General features: G+C 58.2%; 1 protein-coding gene across 1 annotated transcript in view; it reads right to left on the bottom strand.

The window, feature by feature from the left end:
• PKD1 (polycystin 1, transient receptor potential channel interacting) overlaps window positions 1-11850 on the bottom strand; it is a 50044-nt gene extending 38194 nt beyond the window's left edge. Inside the window, 1 exon segment of the mRNA XM_030798934.1 lies at window positions 11630-11850. Coding sequence (XP_030654794.1) covers window positions 11630-11850 — 221 coding nt within the window.
• Window positions 11851-17116: the final 5266 nt, after the last annotated feature.

Here is a 17116-nt window from a genome sequence, read left to right as displayed (position 1 = left end):
CTGGCCCCTTCTCCCCGCCCTCACCCCAGCCCAAGGCCCAGAAATGCAGCAAGGTCTTGGGGACCCCGCTCGGCCGAGCTCCCAGTGCCCAGGGCAGTGGAACGAAGCTGGGGCCCAGACAGGAGCCAGGTGCAGTCCCCCTGCCCCCAGGGTGTGGAAGCGTCTGCCCTAGGCAGGACTCAGGTGCCCCCTGGGTGTGGAAGCATCTGCCCTGGGCAAGACTCAGGTGTGGGCTTCAGGGACAGGGACCAGCACAGGGGTCCCCGTGGAGTCCTCACCCCGCTTACTCCCGTACTTTTCCACGTCTCCATCTGCTTTTGCCATCGCCGTTCTGGGGGAACGCCAAGGCCTAGCCAGGCGGCCTCGCGCCAGCCCCCCCACCCCGCCCCTCGGGCTTCCTCTGCATCAGCCAGGTGACATCATCGCCGCTGTCTGATGCCCTGCCCCAACGTTCTGGTTCCCTGCAGGGATGGGGGACACAGCAGGGCCCAGGCATCTGGCAGCAGGACCACCGAGCGGCCCCAAGCCCAGGCAAGAGCACAGGGCGGAGTGCAGGGTCCGCTGGGGTCCCCAGGCCTTGCTGCCCCATGCATCCCTCACCCCAGTTCCTGCTATGAGCTGGAAGGGTGGGAGCCAGGGGCACAGGGACGGCCTGATGGGTGCCCGAGGGCCAGGATGTGCTCCCAGGGAAGCTGAAGCCAAGCTTATTGGGAGGACTGCGCCCCCACTGGGGAGGCAGGACGGTGCCCCAGCCCCGGGACACGAGGGGCCCCCAGCGCTGAGCGTCCGATCCGGAAGGCAGGAGGAGTTACGACCATCCTAGCATGGGACCCAGCGGGCTCTTTAGCGACTGCTGGGGCACCAGTGGGTGGAGAAGGAAGTCCCAGGTGTGCGGCCACAGTGCAGGTCTTCACCCCTTCCCAGCACCCTTGCCCATCCGGGAGCAGGAGCAGGAACAGCAGAGGGTGTGGCCAGGCCTGGAGGCTGCCCCTCCACAGCCCTGTCGCAGGTGGGGCCACATCCCAGAGCTGCGGGCAGCAGGACCGGCCTGCCGGCCTGAGGTAGCTGACACGTCTCACGCTGCAGCGGGTCTGCCCGCCACCCGGGCACGTGAACCCCAGGTCGGGCCCCCTCACCCTGGAGCCTGGGTCCCTCAGGGGTGTTCCCAGCCAGGTGCTGGCTCTCCTGCCCTCCTCCTGGGCTCTGCCCACAGTTGGCTAGAGGGTGGGTGAAGCCTGAGGCTGGCAGGGCCGGGAACTCTCGGGGCTGGGCCTTCTGCCCCACAGGCGCTCCTGGGCAGGGGGTGCTGGGGTCGGGGCGTGCAACAGTGGGACTGAGGAGAACTTCCCTGGGTGTGGGGCAGCTCCCAGGACCCTCCCAATCCACAGCAGAGGGAACGGCCCCAGACAAACCGGACCTGCCTCAGAGCCCCACACTCAGAGCTGAGTGCCCCTGGCGCCCACTCCCCAGACCAAATGCTGAGTGGGGTCTGGGGGCCGGACGGAGCCCCCAAAGAAACATCTGCACATTCCAGACGCGTGTGGTCAGCGGCGGGCGTGCGCCAGGCCCAGCACCCCCACCCGCGCTGGCCGCCTCACTGGAAACTGGGCTGGGGGGACCGGCTCGGAGGGGCCGCCTGCGGAGCTTATGTAACCGATCCTCCCTCGGCAGGGGCAGGACAGGACGCCAGACCCGGGGAGGCCCCATGGCCCCTACTAGGCCCTGTCCTCTCCTGGAGGAGACGGCTCCCCTCAGCCGAGCAAGAGGACCCCCAGGCCCGTCCCTCCCTAGAGCAGGCCCAGGGTGAGGAAATGGGCTGCAGTGTGGGCGCTGGAGAGGACAGGGGACAGGCGGCAGTGCCACCCCCACTGCGGCCCCTTCCTCGCTGGGCCAGCCGAGCCATGACCTCATCTGTTTCCCTCTGCGCTGTGCTCCTTTCTATTTAAGGAGAGTGAGGCGGCTTCCAGGGCCGGAAATGATCCTGTTTAAATTAACGGGCTGCAGTTTGGGACGGCGCTCATTTGAAGGAAAACAGTGCAGCCCCGGGATGGGCAGACGGGTGCTGGCTCCGCCTACCACTTCCATGGGGAGGGCCAGGGAGGCCGGCCACAACCCTGGCCCCACGAGGGGTGGGGGTTGCAGCCTCTGATAGAGGACGAGGCTGCCAGGGCCCAGGCAACAGAGCCCTGCACAAGGGTCTCTGGGTCCCGGTCCCGGGGTGTGAGACTAGCCGGGGAGCCCCAGGCCCAGAGGCACTCTGTCCTTACAGGTCCCTCCCACGGCTGAACTGTCCCTGGGATGAGACGCTGGGGGTGACATGGGCAGCCTCAGGTCCTCCTGGGACCCACGGGCAGGCACAGGGATGGAGACTCTGGCCTCGGAGGCTGAACGAGGGAGATGAGAAAGGGGAGCCTGCAATGCCCTTGCCTACACTGATGGAAAGACACAGCCAGCTCAAAAAGGGCCATTTGGAGATGAGCCCATCAGTGGGGCGTAGGAAGGAGGGTGCTTCATACGTACATCCACCTGCCGCTGGGGTTGGGGCCCCTCTTCCAGGTCAAGGAGAGAATGAGGGCCGGCTCCTGGTGCCCCTGCATGCAGCCAACATGGAGCCAGGCGCTGCGACCCCCTTGCATCCCTCTCCACTCCCACCCTTCACAGCCGGTGTGGGCAGGTGCTGCACTGGCCCTATGCTCCTGATGGGCACACTGAGGCTCAAGGGGCCCTCCTCCTCCCCCAACACCATCCCCCAAACACCTCCCCAGGCAGCCAGCAGGGTCCAGTGTGTCAATGGAGGAAGCCAGGGCAGGAAGAGGGTGGTGGGGGGGAGGGGCAGGCAAACTGGCCACATGTGCCCGGCTGTGCAGGCGCAGCAGTGCCCTAGAGAGGGCAGCAGCACAGATCCGGCCGGGCAGCCAGAATCCCATCACCCACTCGGCTGTGGGCACAGCCAATGACGGCACGAGCCATCCTGAGGCCAGGGCCACAATGCACAGTGGACGGGCTCAGGACCCGGAGCCCCCGTACTCCCACAGCTGTGACGTTCCCTGGATATGGGCTTGCCCCAGCACTGGCCTCATTCCTGCCTCAACCAGAAGGAAGAGCTGGCTTCCGCCCCTGCCTGGGCACAAAGCCCTTTCCGAGGTGGCCTCACAGGAGCCAGCCTGTCTTCGGATCATGGAGCTGCTAGGTCAGGAACACCAGGCTGGGCCAGGGCTGGGCCTCAGGAGCTGCAGGGAGAAAAGGACCCAGCCCGCCTCAGCCCCAGATGTAGCCCTTCTCCTGCCACCAGTGCCTGGGCACCCCGGCCCCTAGGCGGACAGCTGCCAAGCCATGAAGAGCGAGGTGTTCTGGGAAAGGGCGTGAGCTGCATTTTCCAGCTGCGCTCACTCTGCAGGGAGACTGCGGCGCCCCCGCCGCTGTGCCCGCAGACGTGCCCGGCCTCAGCCAGCTGGAGCGCAGGCAGCAGAGTGCAGGCCAGGCCCAGACGGCAGCGGGATGTTTTCATTCCAGGGCGCTTGGTGGGCTGGGCTGCCGTGGCCATTGCAGAGCTCCAGAAAAGAACACGTGTGTCTCCCTCCAAAGTGTATTCCTCGCTGGAAAGCAGATCCCAGGCAGGGTCTCCCCCATAAGCAGGGGTAGAGGACCCCACACCCCATGGGGGAGCGAGGGCAGTGGCAGAACCACCTCATACCCTAGGGGACCCAGGGAGGGGCTTGCAGATGCGGGACCCACATTTGGCAGTGGTGCCCAGCCACTGTCACAAGATGGTGGCCAGCGCATCACCTGCTCGTGGGCCAGGATGGCAGAGGAGATCCACGGAGACGGCTCCAGCAGGAGGCCCTCACAGAGACGCCCTGGCCTCAGAAGAGCCCACAGAAAGCCGGGAAGGGGGACGTCGAGGCTCAAGCTTGGCAAAACCTCCCCAAAGCTCCCAAAGGCCCTCGGTGCCCACCAGCGACAGCGCACACCGCCACCACCTAACAGCAAGGCTGCAGCAGGGTCCGCATGTCAGGGCAGGCACTGAGCGGAACTCAGGCAGTGCCGCACGCCAGCTTACATCAAAAGAACAAAAGGAGTGAGGATGGCACTCACGGCTCTGCCAACACTTCCCAGCCCCGCATGTCTCACACACACCAGAACGCGTCAAAAGGCACCAATGCGCAAACACCCAGATGCAGGCACAGGCAGGAGTGGGCCGGGTCTTGTGGGCTCCCACACCCACAGGGCCGTGCGCTGAAGGCACTGAGGCTGGGTGCTGAGGGGTCCATAGGAGTCCGCCCGCCCAGGCTGCTCTGGCTCCCGTCGTCCAGTGTCCGGTCTAAGCACAGGCACAGTGCCTGGCTCTGGGTGCCTCTCACCCTCAGGCTGTTACACTCTGCTCTGTGGCAGGGCAGGTCTCACAATGCATGGAGGACAGGGAAATGTGGCCCCGGAACCCCTGAGGGAACCGATGGAGCTACTTTAACAAGTTATGATTGTCGGGGCTGCCAGTGGCTGAGCCAGGTCACTGCTACACTGCCCTGCAGGGTGCATCTAATCATGGAGCCCACTTAACAGGTGAGGAAACTGAGGCTGAGAGACTGGACCAAGGTCACACCGGAAGTGGAAGCGCTGGGACGTGAACCCAGGTCTGACTCCAGGGCCCAAATTCCCTACATCTGGGTTCCCAGCCTCCTTCCTGAAACTGAACAGGAAACTAGAGGGAAGGGACAGAGCAGGGATGAGCCAGGGAGGGAGAGGTAGGAGGGGCTGGCAGCACCCAAGCAGCTGCACCTGGGCGCACGGCCCCTCAGCCTCTCAGGGAGTGCAAGCACATCCCAGCCCCACTCGGAAGCGCCACTGCCACCTCTGTCTGTCTATAAATCAGGGCACTGGTGTGGGCCCCAGGCCCCCTGTGTGGCTCTAGGTGTCTGCCCCAGAGCATGCTGATGAAATCATCTCCACCACGGCTTCGCAGAGCCTCAATTTCCTGGTCTGTAAAATGGGACCAGGAGTGGTTGCAACCCTGAAGCGCTGTGATGAGGCACGGAGAGACAAGAACACAGAGGGCTCTGCGCAGGGCCCAGCGTGGCCACCGCAGGGGAGAGGGTGCAGGCTCTTCCCAGACCTTTTCTTTTTGAGACAGAATTTCGCTCTGTCTCCCAGGCTGAAGTGCAGTGGCGTGATCTCAGCTCACTGCAACCTCTGCCTCCCAGGTTCAAGCGATTCTCCTGTCTCAGCCCCCAAAGTAGCTGGGACTACAGGCATGCGCCACCATGCTCAGCATTTTTTTTTTTTTTTTTTTTTTTTTTGAGACAGAGTCACGCTCTGCCTCCCAGGCTGGAGTGCAATGGTGCGATCTTGCCTCACTGCAAGCTCCGCCTCCCGGGTTCAAGTGATTCTCCTGCCTCAGCCTCCTAGTTAGCTGGGATTACAGGTGCCCACCACCACACCTCGCTAATTTTTGTATTTTTAGTAGAACGGGGTTTCACCATGTTGGTCAGGCTGGTCGCGAACTCCTGACCTTGTGATCCCCCCACCTTGGCCTCCCAAAGTGCTGGGATTACAGGCGTGAGCCACCGCGCCCACCCTGTTTTTTGTTTTTTTTTTTTTAAGACCGTTTCCTAGTCACCCAGGCTGGAGTGCAGTGGCACAATCACAGCTAACCGCAGTCTCAACCTCATAGACTCAGGGAATCCTCCCCCGTCAGCCTCCCAACTAGCTGGGACTACAGGCGCCACCACTAACATCTATTTGTTGGTCTCGCTATGTTGCCCAGGCTGGCCTCAAACTCCTGGCCTCAAGCGATCTGCTCTCCTAAAGTGCTGGGATTACAGGCGTGAGGCACCGTGCCCAGCCGGCCAGTGGTTTTGATTTGTGTTTCCCTCATGACTAATGAGGCCGACCATCTTCTCACGCGCTGCTGGCCATCTGTGCGTCTTCTTTGGAGAAATCTCTGTTCAGATCCTGTGCATTTTTTTTTTTTTTTTTTTTTTTTTGAGACAGGGTCCTGCTCTGTGACCCAGCCTGGAGTGCAGTGGTGTGATCACAGCTCATTGCAGCCTTGACCTCCTCGGCTCAAGTGATCCTCCCACCTCAGTCTCCTGAGGAGCTGGAACCACAGACGCGCACCACCACATCTGGCCAACGTTCTTGTATTTTTTAGAGACCGGGGTCTCACCCTATTGCCCAGGCTGGTCTCAAACTCCTGGGCTCAAGCGATCCACCCACCCTGGCCTCCCAAACTGCTGGGATTCCAGGTGTGAGTGACCCCTTGTCCATGTTTAAATGGGGTCCCTGTCTGTTGTTGAGTCATAGTGTTCCCTGCATGATGTGGATGCAAGCCGATACCGCATGGATGACCTGCAGGTGCTCTCTGTCTCCACAGTCACCTCTGCAGCAAGAGCTCAGGTGCCCCACATTCCCGACTGCTGCAGACACAACCAAAGCCTCCCCATCTCTTCCCCTACCCCTGCTGGCAATCGCGTACAGGAGTGAGTGTGTGACTTCTTGTCCACATTTTTGTCCACAAGTCTGGCGAGTTCGCATCCGTGTCTAATAAAGAAACTACCGTTTCTCACGCATGCAAGTTCTGAATGCCTGAGCGCGGGAGCCACGTGAGACCTGGCTCAGGGACCCCGGGTGAGGCCAGCTGGACATGCAGGATGCAGGTCCTCACCACTGCCTCCGCTCGGCTGCCAGGGCTCTTCCTGGAAGACACGGGCCTCTCCTAGGCTCTCCTGACAGACGCCCCACCCCTGCCCCCCAGTCACCTTGCCCCTTGGGGACTCTCTCTGGGCAGCTCCCTGTGAGAGCTTTGAAACCTGGCTTCAGTGTCACCTGCACTGGGGGTCCTTCCAGGCCAGCCCCCTCCCCATCATCTATCTCTGTCCTTGGAGAAACATTTGCATGTTGGTTGAACGCGGGCTCCAGTGATAACGGAGCCCTCAAGGGTGGCCCTCCTTCTGGTGAGGGCTCATGGAGGCCTTGGTGACAATCCCTAATCCTCGCTCTCAGGATCCAGGGACCAGAAATGGGAGCCAGGGGCCCCTCCGTGGCCCGCCCAGCCCCCAAGGAAGCTGTGTCTATGGCAGCTGCGCTCTAAGGCATCAGGCCTAGGAGTCACTCCAGAATGCCTGTCTTCCCCGACGCCAATCCCAGGCAGGGGCCCCGGTGTCTGCGCCTCCTGCCCCTACACTCTCCCACACTCTCCTGTCATTCAGGGATGCAGGCGGGAAAGGGCAAGGCCCTGGGTGCTCCTATATTTTACATCAGTGAACCAAGCACCTACCAAGTCCCTCGATATGCCCAGTCCTGGCCCCCAGCATTTGCGAGACGGCAGCAGACTCAGGTGACCCCCAGCCAGGGCGAGTGGCATCCAGCACCAGAAGTGGCCTTTAGAGCAGGGGACCCTGAGCTGATAACATCTACACCTAGGTCAGTGCCAGCCAGGACAACCTCTGGGACAAAGGGATGTCGGCTCCAATGACCAATTTACAAGAAACACAAAGGACATACTCACAGCACCACGGAGGTGGCACCACGGAGGTGGCATCCCCAAGGCACAGCGGGAAATCCAGGCTGCAGGAGCCAGTTTCTTCAACAAATCGCACAAGGAAAAAGAGAGGAAGGGAAGCTCCTAGACATCATCGGACATTTAAAAGACAGGCGGTGCCTCACACATGTCATCCCAGCACTTTGGGAGGCCGAGGCGGGCGGATCACGAGGTCAGGAGATCCAGACCATCCTGGCTAACATGGGGAAACCCCGTCTCTACTAAAAATACAAAACATTAGCCGGGCGTGGTGGCGGGCGCCTGTAGTCCAGGCTACTTGGGAGGCCGAGGCAGGAGAATGGCGTGAACCCGGGAGGCGGAGCTTGCAGTGAGCCAAGATGGCACTGCTGCACTCCAGCCTGGGCGACAGAGTGAGACTCCATCTCAAATAATAATAATAATAAATAAATAAATATGTAAATAAATAAATATATAAATAAATAAAAGACATCACTCACACCTGTAATCCCAGCACTTTGGGAGGCCAAGGCAAGCGGATCACCTAAGGCCAACAGTTCCAGACCAGCCCGATCAACATGGTGAAACCCCATCTCTACTAAAAATATTTTTAAAAATTAGCCAGGTGTGGTGGTGGGCACCTGTAATCCCAGCTACTCAGGAGGCTGAGGCGGGAGAATCGCTTGAACCCAGGAGGTGGAGGTTGCAGTGAGCCGAGATCACACCATTGTCCTCCAGCCTGAGTGACAGAGCCAGACTCCATCTCAAACAAAACAAAACAAAAGACATCAGCTGGCTGGTCCAAGCACAGTGGTGTTTACAATGAATTGATCGCAGCCAGGTAGAATTCTTCGTTCTTTCTCCAGTCCCACTGCTTTGCTTGACCAGCCTTAAAGACACACATATATATTTTTGACTGGGCGCAGTGGCTCACACCTATAATCCCAACACTTTGGGAGGCCAAGGCAGGCAGATCACTTGAGGTCAGGAGTTTGAGACCAGCCTGACCAACGTGGAGGAACCCCGTCTCCACTAAAAATACAAAATTAGCCGGGAGTGGTGGCACATGCCTGTAATCCCAGCTACTGGAGAGGCTGAGGCAGGAGAATCGCTTGAACCTGGGAGGCGGAGGTTGCTGTGAGCTGAGATTGTGTCATTAAACTCCAGCCTGGGCAACAAGAGTGAAACTCCGTCTCAAAAAAAAAAAAAAAAATGTATATATTTTTAAAACACATTGGCCGGGTGCGGTGGCTCACACCTCTAATCCCAGCACTTTGGGAGGCCGAGGTGGGCAGATCATGAGGTCAGGAGATCGAGACCATCCTGGCCAACATGTTAAAACCCCATCTCTACCAAAAAAAAATTAGCTGGGCATGGTGGTGCGTGCCTGTAATCCCAAGCTACCAGGTACTTGGGAGGCTGAGGCAGGAGAATCGCTTGAACCAGGGAGTCGGAGGTTGCAGTGAGCTGAGATCGTGCCCCTGCACTCCGGCCTGGAGACAGAGCAAGACTCCGTCTCAAAAAAAAAAAAAAAAAAAAAAAACAAAAAAAGACATCAACTAATCGCACTGTGTGGACCTTATTTGGCTCCTAATTCAAACTATTAAACCAAAAATCTGAACACACCAGGCCTTCTTCGGCGGCATGAAGGAATTGTTTGTTGTGTTAGGTGGGTCTGCGGTATTGCGATGCCCTCCAAAAGGCTTGCAGATAAAAGGGTGGCTGAAATTTGGTTCAAAACATGGGTCAGGAGGGAGAAGGGTCGGGGCAGGGACGACAGGGCAGGCTCTGGGGTGGGGGGGTCTGGGAGTCAGCCACGGCTCTGCCCACGTCTCCCCACGAAGCTTCGAGCCACACGGAGCAGCACGTTTTGCAGTACACCATCTTTTCCAAAAACCACCACCTCTCAGGCAGCATCATTAACCCCGGGAAGGCTGTGGACTCAGAAGCCCCGGCCATCCTCCACCTGGGACTGGACACAGCTGTCCCTGCTGAGCCTCACCAGCCGGGGAGCCACAAGTGGAGGGGCACCTGCATGAGCGTCCCAGGAAGGCTGCTGGTGACACCCAGACAGCAACGCTCCTGGGCCCTTAAACACCCGCCAGCAGCTGTGATCTGTGTCCTTCACCTCTCCCAGCTTGACCCCTCTTCCCTGGAGAAAACCCAGCAGTCTCCCCAAGGAGAAGTTTGCAGGGTAGACAGCAAAATGGCTGGGCAGCCCCCACAGCACAGAGGGTGGCCTGGGGGGCCAGCCAGGGCCTTAACATGCTTCCTAAGGCCCTAGTTTCCCATGGGTCCCCTCACCCCACCTTCCAGAACTCCCCCAGCGGCGGCTCCAGGTGTGTACAGAACAGCACCCACCTGCCCACATGAGGTCACCCTGTGCCCTGCTGCACACTTGAGGGGCCTGGCATTCGGAATCTTGCCAGCTCACACTGGGACAGGCCACCAACTCCAAGGGTACCCCTCCTCCAAACTCCAGGACCAGAGCCTAAGGGGACAAGGCAGGGGCAGGGGCTCCACTGCTGTGCCGAGGACCTGGAGAGCCCGGGCCTTGTTCTCCGCTCAGCAGCCACCAGCGCCCTTCTCTCCTGGACAGCTCCTGAGGGGCTGCTCGCATGGACATCATCAGGTGCTGGGAAGCAGGAACCACCAGGACCCGGACAGAGCCCCCAGTGACCGGCCTGGCAGACAGAGGAGCCCTCAGCTACAGCATCAGAAACAACGGGTGGGGTAGGTCTGATGCAATTCTGTGGGCGCTGTTGCCAGGCAGGAGGAGGCCATCTCCACAGAGACAGCCGCGAGACACACGCTTCCACAGTCAGGGAGCGCAGGAGCAATGTGGCCCCGAGGGGCACGGCCTCCACTGGTCCAGGAGAACCCATTCTTCTTCCACCCTTGAGACCACCCAGCAAAGCACCAAGGACACACGGCTCCCCTAAGGAAGGGTGGCCACAGGCGGGAGTGACCCAGAAACGTTACAAAACCAAATGCTAGGACCCACCCAATGTTTAGCAAGCCTGGGGATGTGCCACGTTCCCCAGGGATCCAGCACACACCCAAGGAGACACAGTGTCCCGGCGAGGAGCCTGGAGCCTGGGAAATACAAGGCATCAGACTGGCCCCGAGACTCTCCCCAACGCTGGGGACAACTGTGTGCTTATCTTAGTCCCCTGCACCCTTTTCAATCCAACCCTGGGTCCTGGGCACCTCACAATTCCAAACCCCTGCTATGCACACCCCGGCTGTGATGCCTGCGACAGGTCCTGTCCTGGCTGTGATGCCTGGGACAGGTCATGTCACCTCTCCAAACCTGTTTCCTCATCTGTGAAATGCAAATGTCCACGGTCCCTATGCCTCGGACGGTCAGAGTCAGGATTCCGCATGACGACCCCCAACAGGAGCCTGGCACAGACCTGGCTCTGGGCAGCGTCTCCATAAAGGCCACCTGTTGTTTTATCTCCAGAAAGCGAACATGACAAGACTTTAACCCCCCACGGCAATCCCCCCTCACCCGTTCTCAGAATAGCCTTGGAACCCAATAGTAGAGCGCCTGAGGCCCTTCATGACCCCAGCCCACCCGCGAGCCCACCTCCCACCCTGCCCCTACCCTTCACACCTCCCGTGGCCAGCCTCCAGCCTCACGGTCTTTGCTCACACCGTTCACCCCCCTTCTTCTGGACCCACCTCATCGCCCCTTCCTAAGCCTCAGGCCAATTCTTGCACATCCATCAAATCCTTGTCCAGACACCTCCTGGAACTCTTCCCTGCCGCCGCCTACAGCCATCCCCACCTCTCTGGGTACCACGCAGCCACAGGCCGCATCCCAATTCCTCTCCAATTAGGGACTGTTTGTCCTCCCAGCTGAGCGCGGCCTCCGCGCCCCGCCCCCGCTGGCGTCTGCAGAGCCCCCGGGTGGGACGCCTGTCTCCAGACCCGGGGTTTTTCGGCTCCCCGGGGCCGTGCCAACCGCGGCTCCAGGAGTTCCTTATTTAGCAGGGCCGCCGTCCCGCGCCGGAGCCTCGCCCTGGGAGCGTCCTGGCCCGCGTCCTGCTTCCCGTCCCGGGCCAGGGAACGCGCCCACGCCCGCCCGCCCCGCGGCCTCTCCCGGGTCCCGCTGGGCCCGCTACTCACAGCGCTGTGGCGTCCGCGGGGATGCGCAGCGCGGGACTGAGCGTCCGCAGCCCGCGGCCCGAGCAGTTGACGCGGCAGGCGACGCCGGGCGCAGGGCCGCAGAGGCAAGGGGGCTCGCAGGGCCCGCAGCCGCGCCCGGGGCCCCCCGCCAGCGCCCCGAGCCACAGGCCCAGGCCCAGGCCCAGGGCCAGCGCCAGGCGGGCGGGCGCGGCGGGCGGCATCGTTAGGGCAGCGCGCGCATGGCCCCGCCGTCCCCAGGCCCGCCCGCGCGCGGAGGCCGCGGCTCAGGCGGGGCCCGCGGACGGCATGGCGGGCGCGGGGCTGGATGGGGCTGCGGACGCGACCTGCTGCTGAGCGACGCCCGCTCGGGGCTCGGGGCCAGGCCGCTCCGGGAGCTCGGCCGCCCGCTCGGACGCTGGCGCTGCAGTGCGGGCCGCGCCGCGGCTCCTCCTCCTCCTCCCCGCGCGGCGCGGGGCGGGCGGGGCGAGGGGGGCGGGGCGGGTGCAGGCTCCGCCCCCTTCTCCACAGCGCCACTGGCCCAGCGACGGGGGACGGGCATCCGGAGGCTTCACCCTCCGCTCCACAGGGCCGGCAGCAGGGCGGGGCGTCCGGAAGCTCCGCCCCACGCGTTCCCGGGTCGCATGCGACGTGGGGCGGAGCGGGAGGCGGGGCGTCCGGAAGCTCCGCCCGTCGCACTGCAGAGTCGGCCGAGGCGCACGAGGTATTTTTCACGCTCCGCCCCACTGCAGGCTAAAGTGCGTGGGCGGGAAGCGGTGGGCAGGGCGCCATCTGGCTCCGCCCTTCTGTGGTGTGGGCCGGGCCGCGGGCTCCTCCTCCTCCTGCAGCAGCCACAGGCCACACCCTGATCCTTCTCCCGCGGCTCAATCTCCATGCGTGTCCCCCAGTCAGTGCCCACAGCCTCCCGATGCACCCGCTGGCTCCAAGCCTCCCTGCCCCAGGTTGCCCGGCTAAGAGAGAGACAGAGGGAGAGAGGGGGAAGAGAGAGAACAGGCAATGGGAGGTTGATGGTGAGAGCTTATTGAAAGGTAAGAGGGAGGAAACCCACATCCTTCATTCCCTATCCATTCATTTATTGCCTTATTTATTCCATTGAATCTTCACAGCTCTAGGAAAAGGGTGCTACAGTTATTCCCTTTCTTAAATGAGGTCACTGAGGCACAGACAGTTTAAGAAATTTGCCAGCAGGCCACAGTGGCTCACTCCGGTAATCCCAGAACTTTGAGAGGCCGAGGAAGGTGGATCCCTTGCGCCCAGGAGTTAGAGACCAGCCTGGCCAACATGGCAAGACCACGTTTCTACAAAAATTAGCCAAAATTAGCCAGACTAGCTCATGCTTGTAGTTCCAGGTACTCGAGAGGCTGAGGCCGGAGGAGCGCCTGAGCCCAGGAGGCAGTGGCTGCACTGAGCCGTGATTGTGCCACTGCACTCCAGCCTGGGCAACAGAGTAAGACCCTGTCTCAAAAAAAAAAAAAGGAAAAAAGAAAAAAATAACTGGCTGGGAGTGGTGGCTCATGCCTGTAATCTCAGCACTTTGGGAGGCCGAGGCGGGCGGATCACAAGATCAGAAGTTCGAGACTAGCCTAGCCAACATGGTGAAACCCCATCTCTACTAAAAATACAAAAATCAGCCGGGCATGGTGGCAGGCACCTGTAATCCCAGCTACTCGGGAGCCTGAGGCAATAGAATCACTTGAACCTGGGAGGCAGAGGTTGCAGTGAGCCGAGGTTGCACCACTGCACTCCAGCCTGGGCAACAGAGCAAGACTCCATCTCAAAAAAAAAAAAAAAAAAAAAAAAGAAAGAAAAGAAATTTCTTTTCTCACACAGCAGGTGGGAGGTAAGGCTGCAATTGTATTCCAAATCCAGCTTTTAATTGCAGTCAAATGACAGACGTAAGATTCAAGGACTCCAGTGGAGGGAAGAAACAGCCACAAGAAACTGCTGCCAAATGAGCGAAACAGATTAACCAAGTCTCAGTGATTGTTTGAAGGCGGTTGTGGAATAAAATGCAATTGTTTAGAAAGGACTTCTTAAATAAAAAAGATATGTTTAAAGAAGCAAATTAATTACCTGGAAATGAAATTCTAAACTATTTGAAAAACCATGTAGGCCAGGTGCGGTGGCTCATGCCTGTAATCCCAGCACTTTGGGAGGCCAAGGTGGGCAGATCACAAGGTCAGGAGTTTGAGACCAGCCTGGCCAATATGGGGAAACCCCGTCTCTACCAAAAATACAAAAATTGGGCCGGGCATGGTGGCTCATGCCTGTAATCCCAGCACTTTGGGAGGCTTAGGTAGGCGGATCACGAGGTCAGAAGTTCGCGACTAGCCTAACCAACATGGTGAAACCCCGTCTCTACTAAAACTACAAAAATTGGCTGGGCATGGTTGCACACACTTGAGGTCTCAGCTACTCGGGAAGCTGAGGCAGGAGAATCGCATGAACCCAGGAGGTGGAGGTTGCAGTGAGCCAAGATCCCGCCACTTCACTCACAGCCAGAGTGAGACTCTGTCTCAAAAAAAAAAAAAAAGACAGGAAACTGCAAACACAAAGTAAGTGTGCCAGTATTGATACCAGAAAAATAAACCTAAGGCAAAAGGTGTTAAATGGGAAAAAAGTCTGTTTTTCTACACATAACAGGTATAGTCTATGTAGAATATATTATGAACCATTGTGTTCTCAAAAATAGAACATTGGCTGGGTGCAGTGACTCACGCCCGTAATCCCAGCACTTTGGGAGGCCGAGGCGGGCGGATCACCTGAGGTCAGGAGTTTGAGGCCAGCTTGACCAATATGGAGAAACCCCATCTCTATTAAAAATACAAAATTAGCGGGGTGTGGTGGTGGCGCCTGTAATCCTAGCTACACAGAAGGCTGAGGCAGGAGAATCTCTTGAACCTAGGAGGTGGAAGTTGTAGTGAGCCAAGATCACACCATTGCACTCCAGCCTGGGCAACAAGAGCAAGACTGTGTCTCAAAAAAAAAAAAAAAACAAATACACAAAAACAAAATAGAACATCAGCCCACGAAGCTAACTGCACTCCAGCCTGGGGAACAGGGTGAGATGCTGTCTCAGAAAGTTTACAGATCAATTTTTGTCCGGGTACAGTGGTTCATGCCTGTAATCCCAGAACTTTGGGAGGCCAAGGAAGGAGGTTCACTGAGGCCAGCCTGGACAACAGAGAGAGACCCCATCTCTACAAAAAATACAAACAAAAAACTAGCCAGGCATAGTGGAGCTCGCCTGTGGTCCCAGTTACTTGGGAGGATGAGGTGGGAGGCTCACTTGAGCCCAGAAGGTCAAGGCTGCAGTAAGCCACGATCGCACCACTGCACTCCAGCCTGCATGACAAGAGTGAGATCCTATCTAAAAAAAAAAAAAAGAGAGAGAGAGACAATTTTTTTTTCTTTTGAAACGGAGTCTCGCTCTGTTGCCCAGGATGTTGGAGTGCAGTGGCATGATCTCAGCTCACCACAACCTCTGCCTCCCAGGTTCAAGTGATTCTTGTGCCTCAGCCTCCTGAGTAGCTGAGATTACAGGCATGCACCACCACACCTGGCTAATTTTTGTAATTTTAGTAGAGACAGGATTTCACCATGCTGGCCAGGTTGGTCTCTAACTCCTGGCTTCAAGTGATCCACCTGCCTCGGCCTTCCGAAGTGCTGGGATTACAAGCGTGAGCCACCGTGCCCAGCCAAAAAGACAATTTTTCTAAGTCAGTAAAGATATAGAGACTTTGAGTAGCACAGTTAATAAGCTGTATTGTACACAAAATAGGGCTTGTTAACTATTTTGGCATTACAGGTGTTAGGCAGGGTCAGAGGAAAAGCTTAGATAAGAACGTGGCCTTTGGCCGGATGCAGTGGCTCATGCCTGTAATCCCAGCACTTTGAGAGGCCGAGGCAAGTGGATCATGACGTCAGGAGACCAGCCTGGCCAACATGGTGAAACCCCGTCTCTACTAAAAATACAAAAATTAGCTGAGTGTGGCGGTGTGTGCCTGTAATCCCAGCTACTCGGGAGGCTGAGGCAGGAGAACAGCTTGAACCCAGGAGGCAGAGGTTGCAGTGAGCCAAGATAGCGCCACTGCCCTCCAGCCTGGCGACAAAGCTAGACTCCATCTCAAAAAAAAAAAAAAGAAAAAGAAAAAGAAAGAAAGAAAAGAAAAAAAAAGAACGTGGCCTTAAACACCACCGCCCCCTAGAGGCTCTCTTGGGTACTTTCACTTGCTCACTGCATCAAATCTTGAAACCAGATCACAACTGTAGCTCCCACAAGCACACCCTAATTCAGGGACTCCCACCTGAGTAGAGGCCTGAAGAACCATCCGCAGAGGGTTACAGGACAGCTGGACACCCTGACAGCCCAGATCACTGAAAGGTAAAGATGGAAATCATGGCTGGGCGCGGTGGCTCATGCCTGTAATCCCAGCACTTTGGGAGGCCCAGGTGGGAAGATCACTTGAACTCAGGACTGGGAGACCAGCCTGGGCAGCATAGTGAGACCGCCATCTGTACAACAAACAGAAAAATTAGTCGGGCATGGTGCCACGCGCCTGTAGTCTCAGCTACTTGGGAGGCTGAGGCGTGGGGACTGCTTGAGCCCAGGAGGTTGAGGCTGCAGTGAGCCATGATCACACCATTGCACTCCAGCCTGGGGAACAGGGTGAGATACTGTCTCAAAAAATATATAAATAAACGAAAAAAGGGAAGTGATGATGTGTACCTTATCTTGATTGACATACACCCACAGTGGTTTTATGGATGTAGAGATACGTCAATACTTACCCAATTCTAGACTTTAAATATGTGCCATTCACTCCAGCCTGGTGACAGACACAGAGAGATCCTGTCTACCCCCTCAAAAAATAAAATAAATGCCTGGGTATGGTGGCTCACGCCTGTAATCCCAGCACTGCAGGAGGCCGAGGTGGGGGGATCACTTGAGGTAAGGAGTTCGAGACCAGCCTGGCCAACATCGCAAAACCCCATCTCTACTAAAAATACAAAAATTAGCTGGGTGTGGGGGTACACACCTGTAATCCCAGCTACTTGGGAGGCTAAGGCAGGACAATCACGTGAACCCGGGATGTGGAGGTTGCAGCATGCTGAGATCACGCCACTGCACTCCAACCTGGGCAACAGAGTGAGACTCTGTCTCAAAAAATAAATAAATAAAAATTAGAGCATATAGAAATGAATAGGCCGGGTGGGGTGGCTCATGCCTGTAATCCTAGCACTTTGGGAGGCCAAGCCAGGCGGATCACCAGAGGTCAGGAGTTCAAGACCAACCTGGCCAACATGGTGAGACCCTGTCTCTACTAAAAATACAAAAATTAGCAGAGCGTGGGGGCACATGCCTGTAATCCCAGCTTCTAGGGAGGTTGTGGCAGGAGAATTACTTGAACCCTTGAGGTGGAAGTTGCAGTGAGCCAAGATCACACCACTGCACTCCAGCCTGGGCGA

The sequence above is a fragment of the Nomascus leucogenys genome, chromosome 18 (genome assembly GCF_006542625.1).
Source record: "Nomascus leucogenys isolate Asia chromosome 18, Asia_NLE_v1, whole genome shotgun sequence".
Classification (NCBI taxonomy): Eukaryota; Metazoa; Chordata; class Mammalia; order Primates; family Hylobatidae; genus Nomascus; species Nomascus leucogenys.
This window is presented reverse-complemented; position numbering and strand designations above follow the sequence as displayed.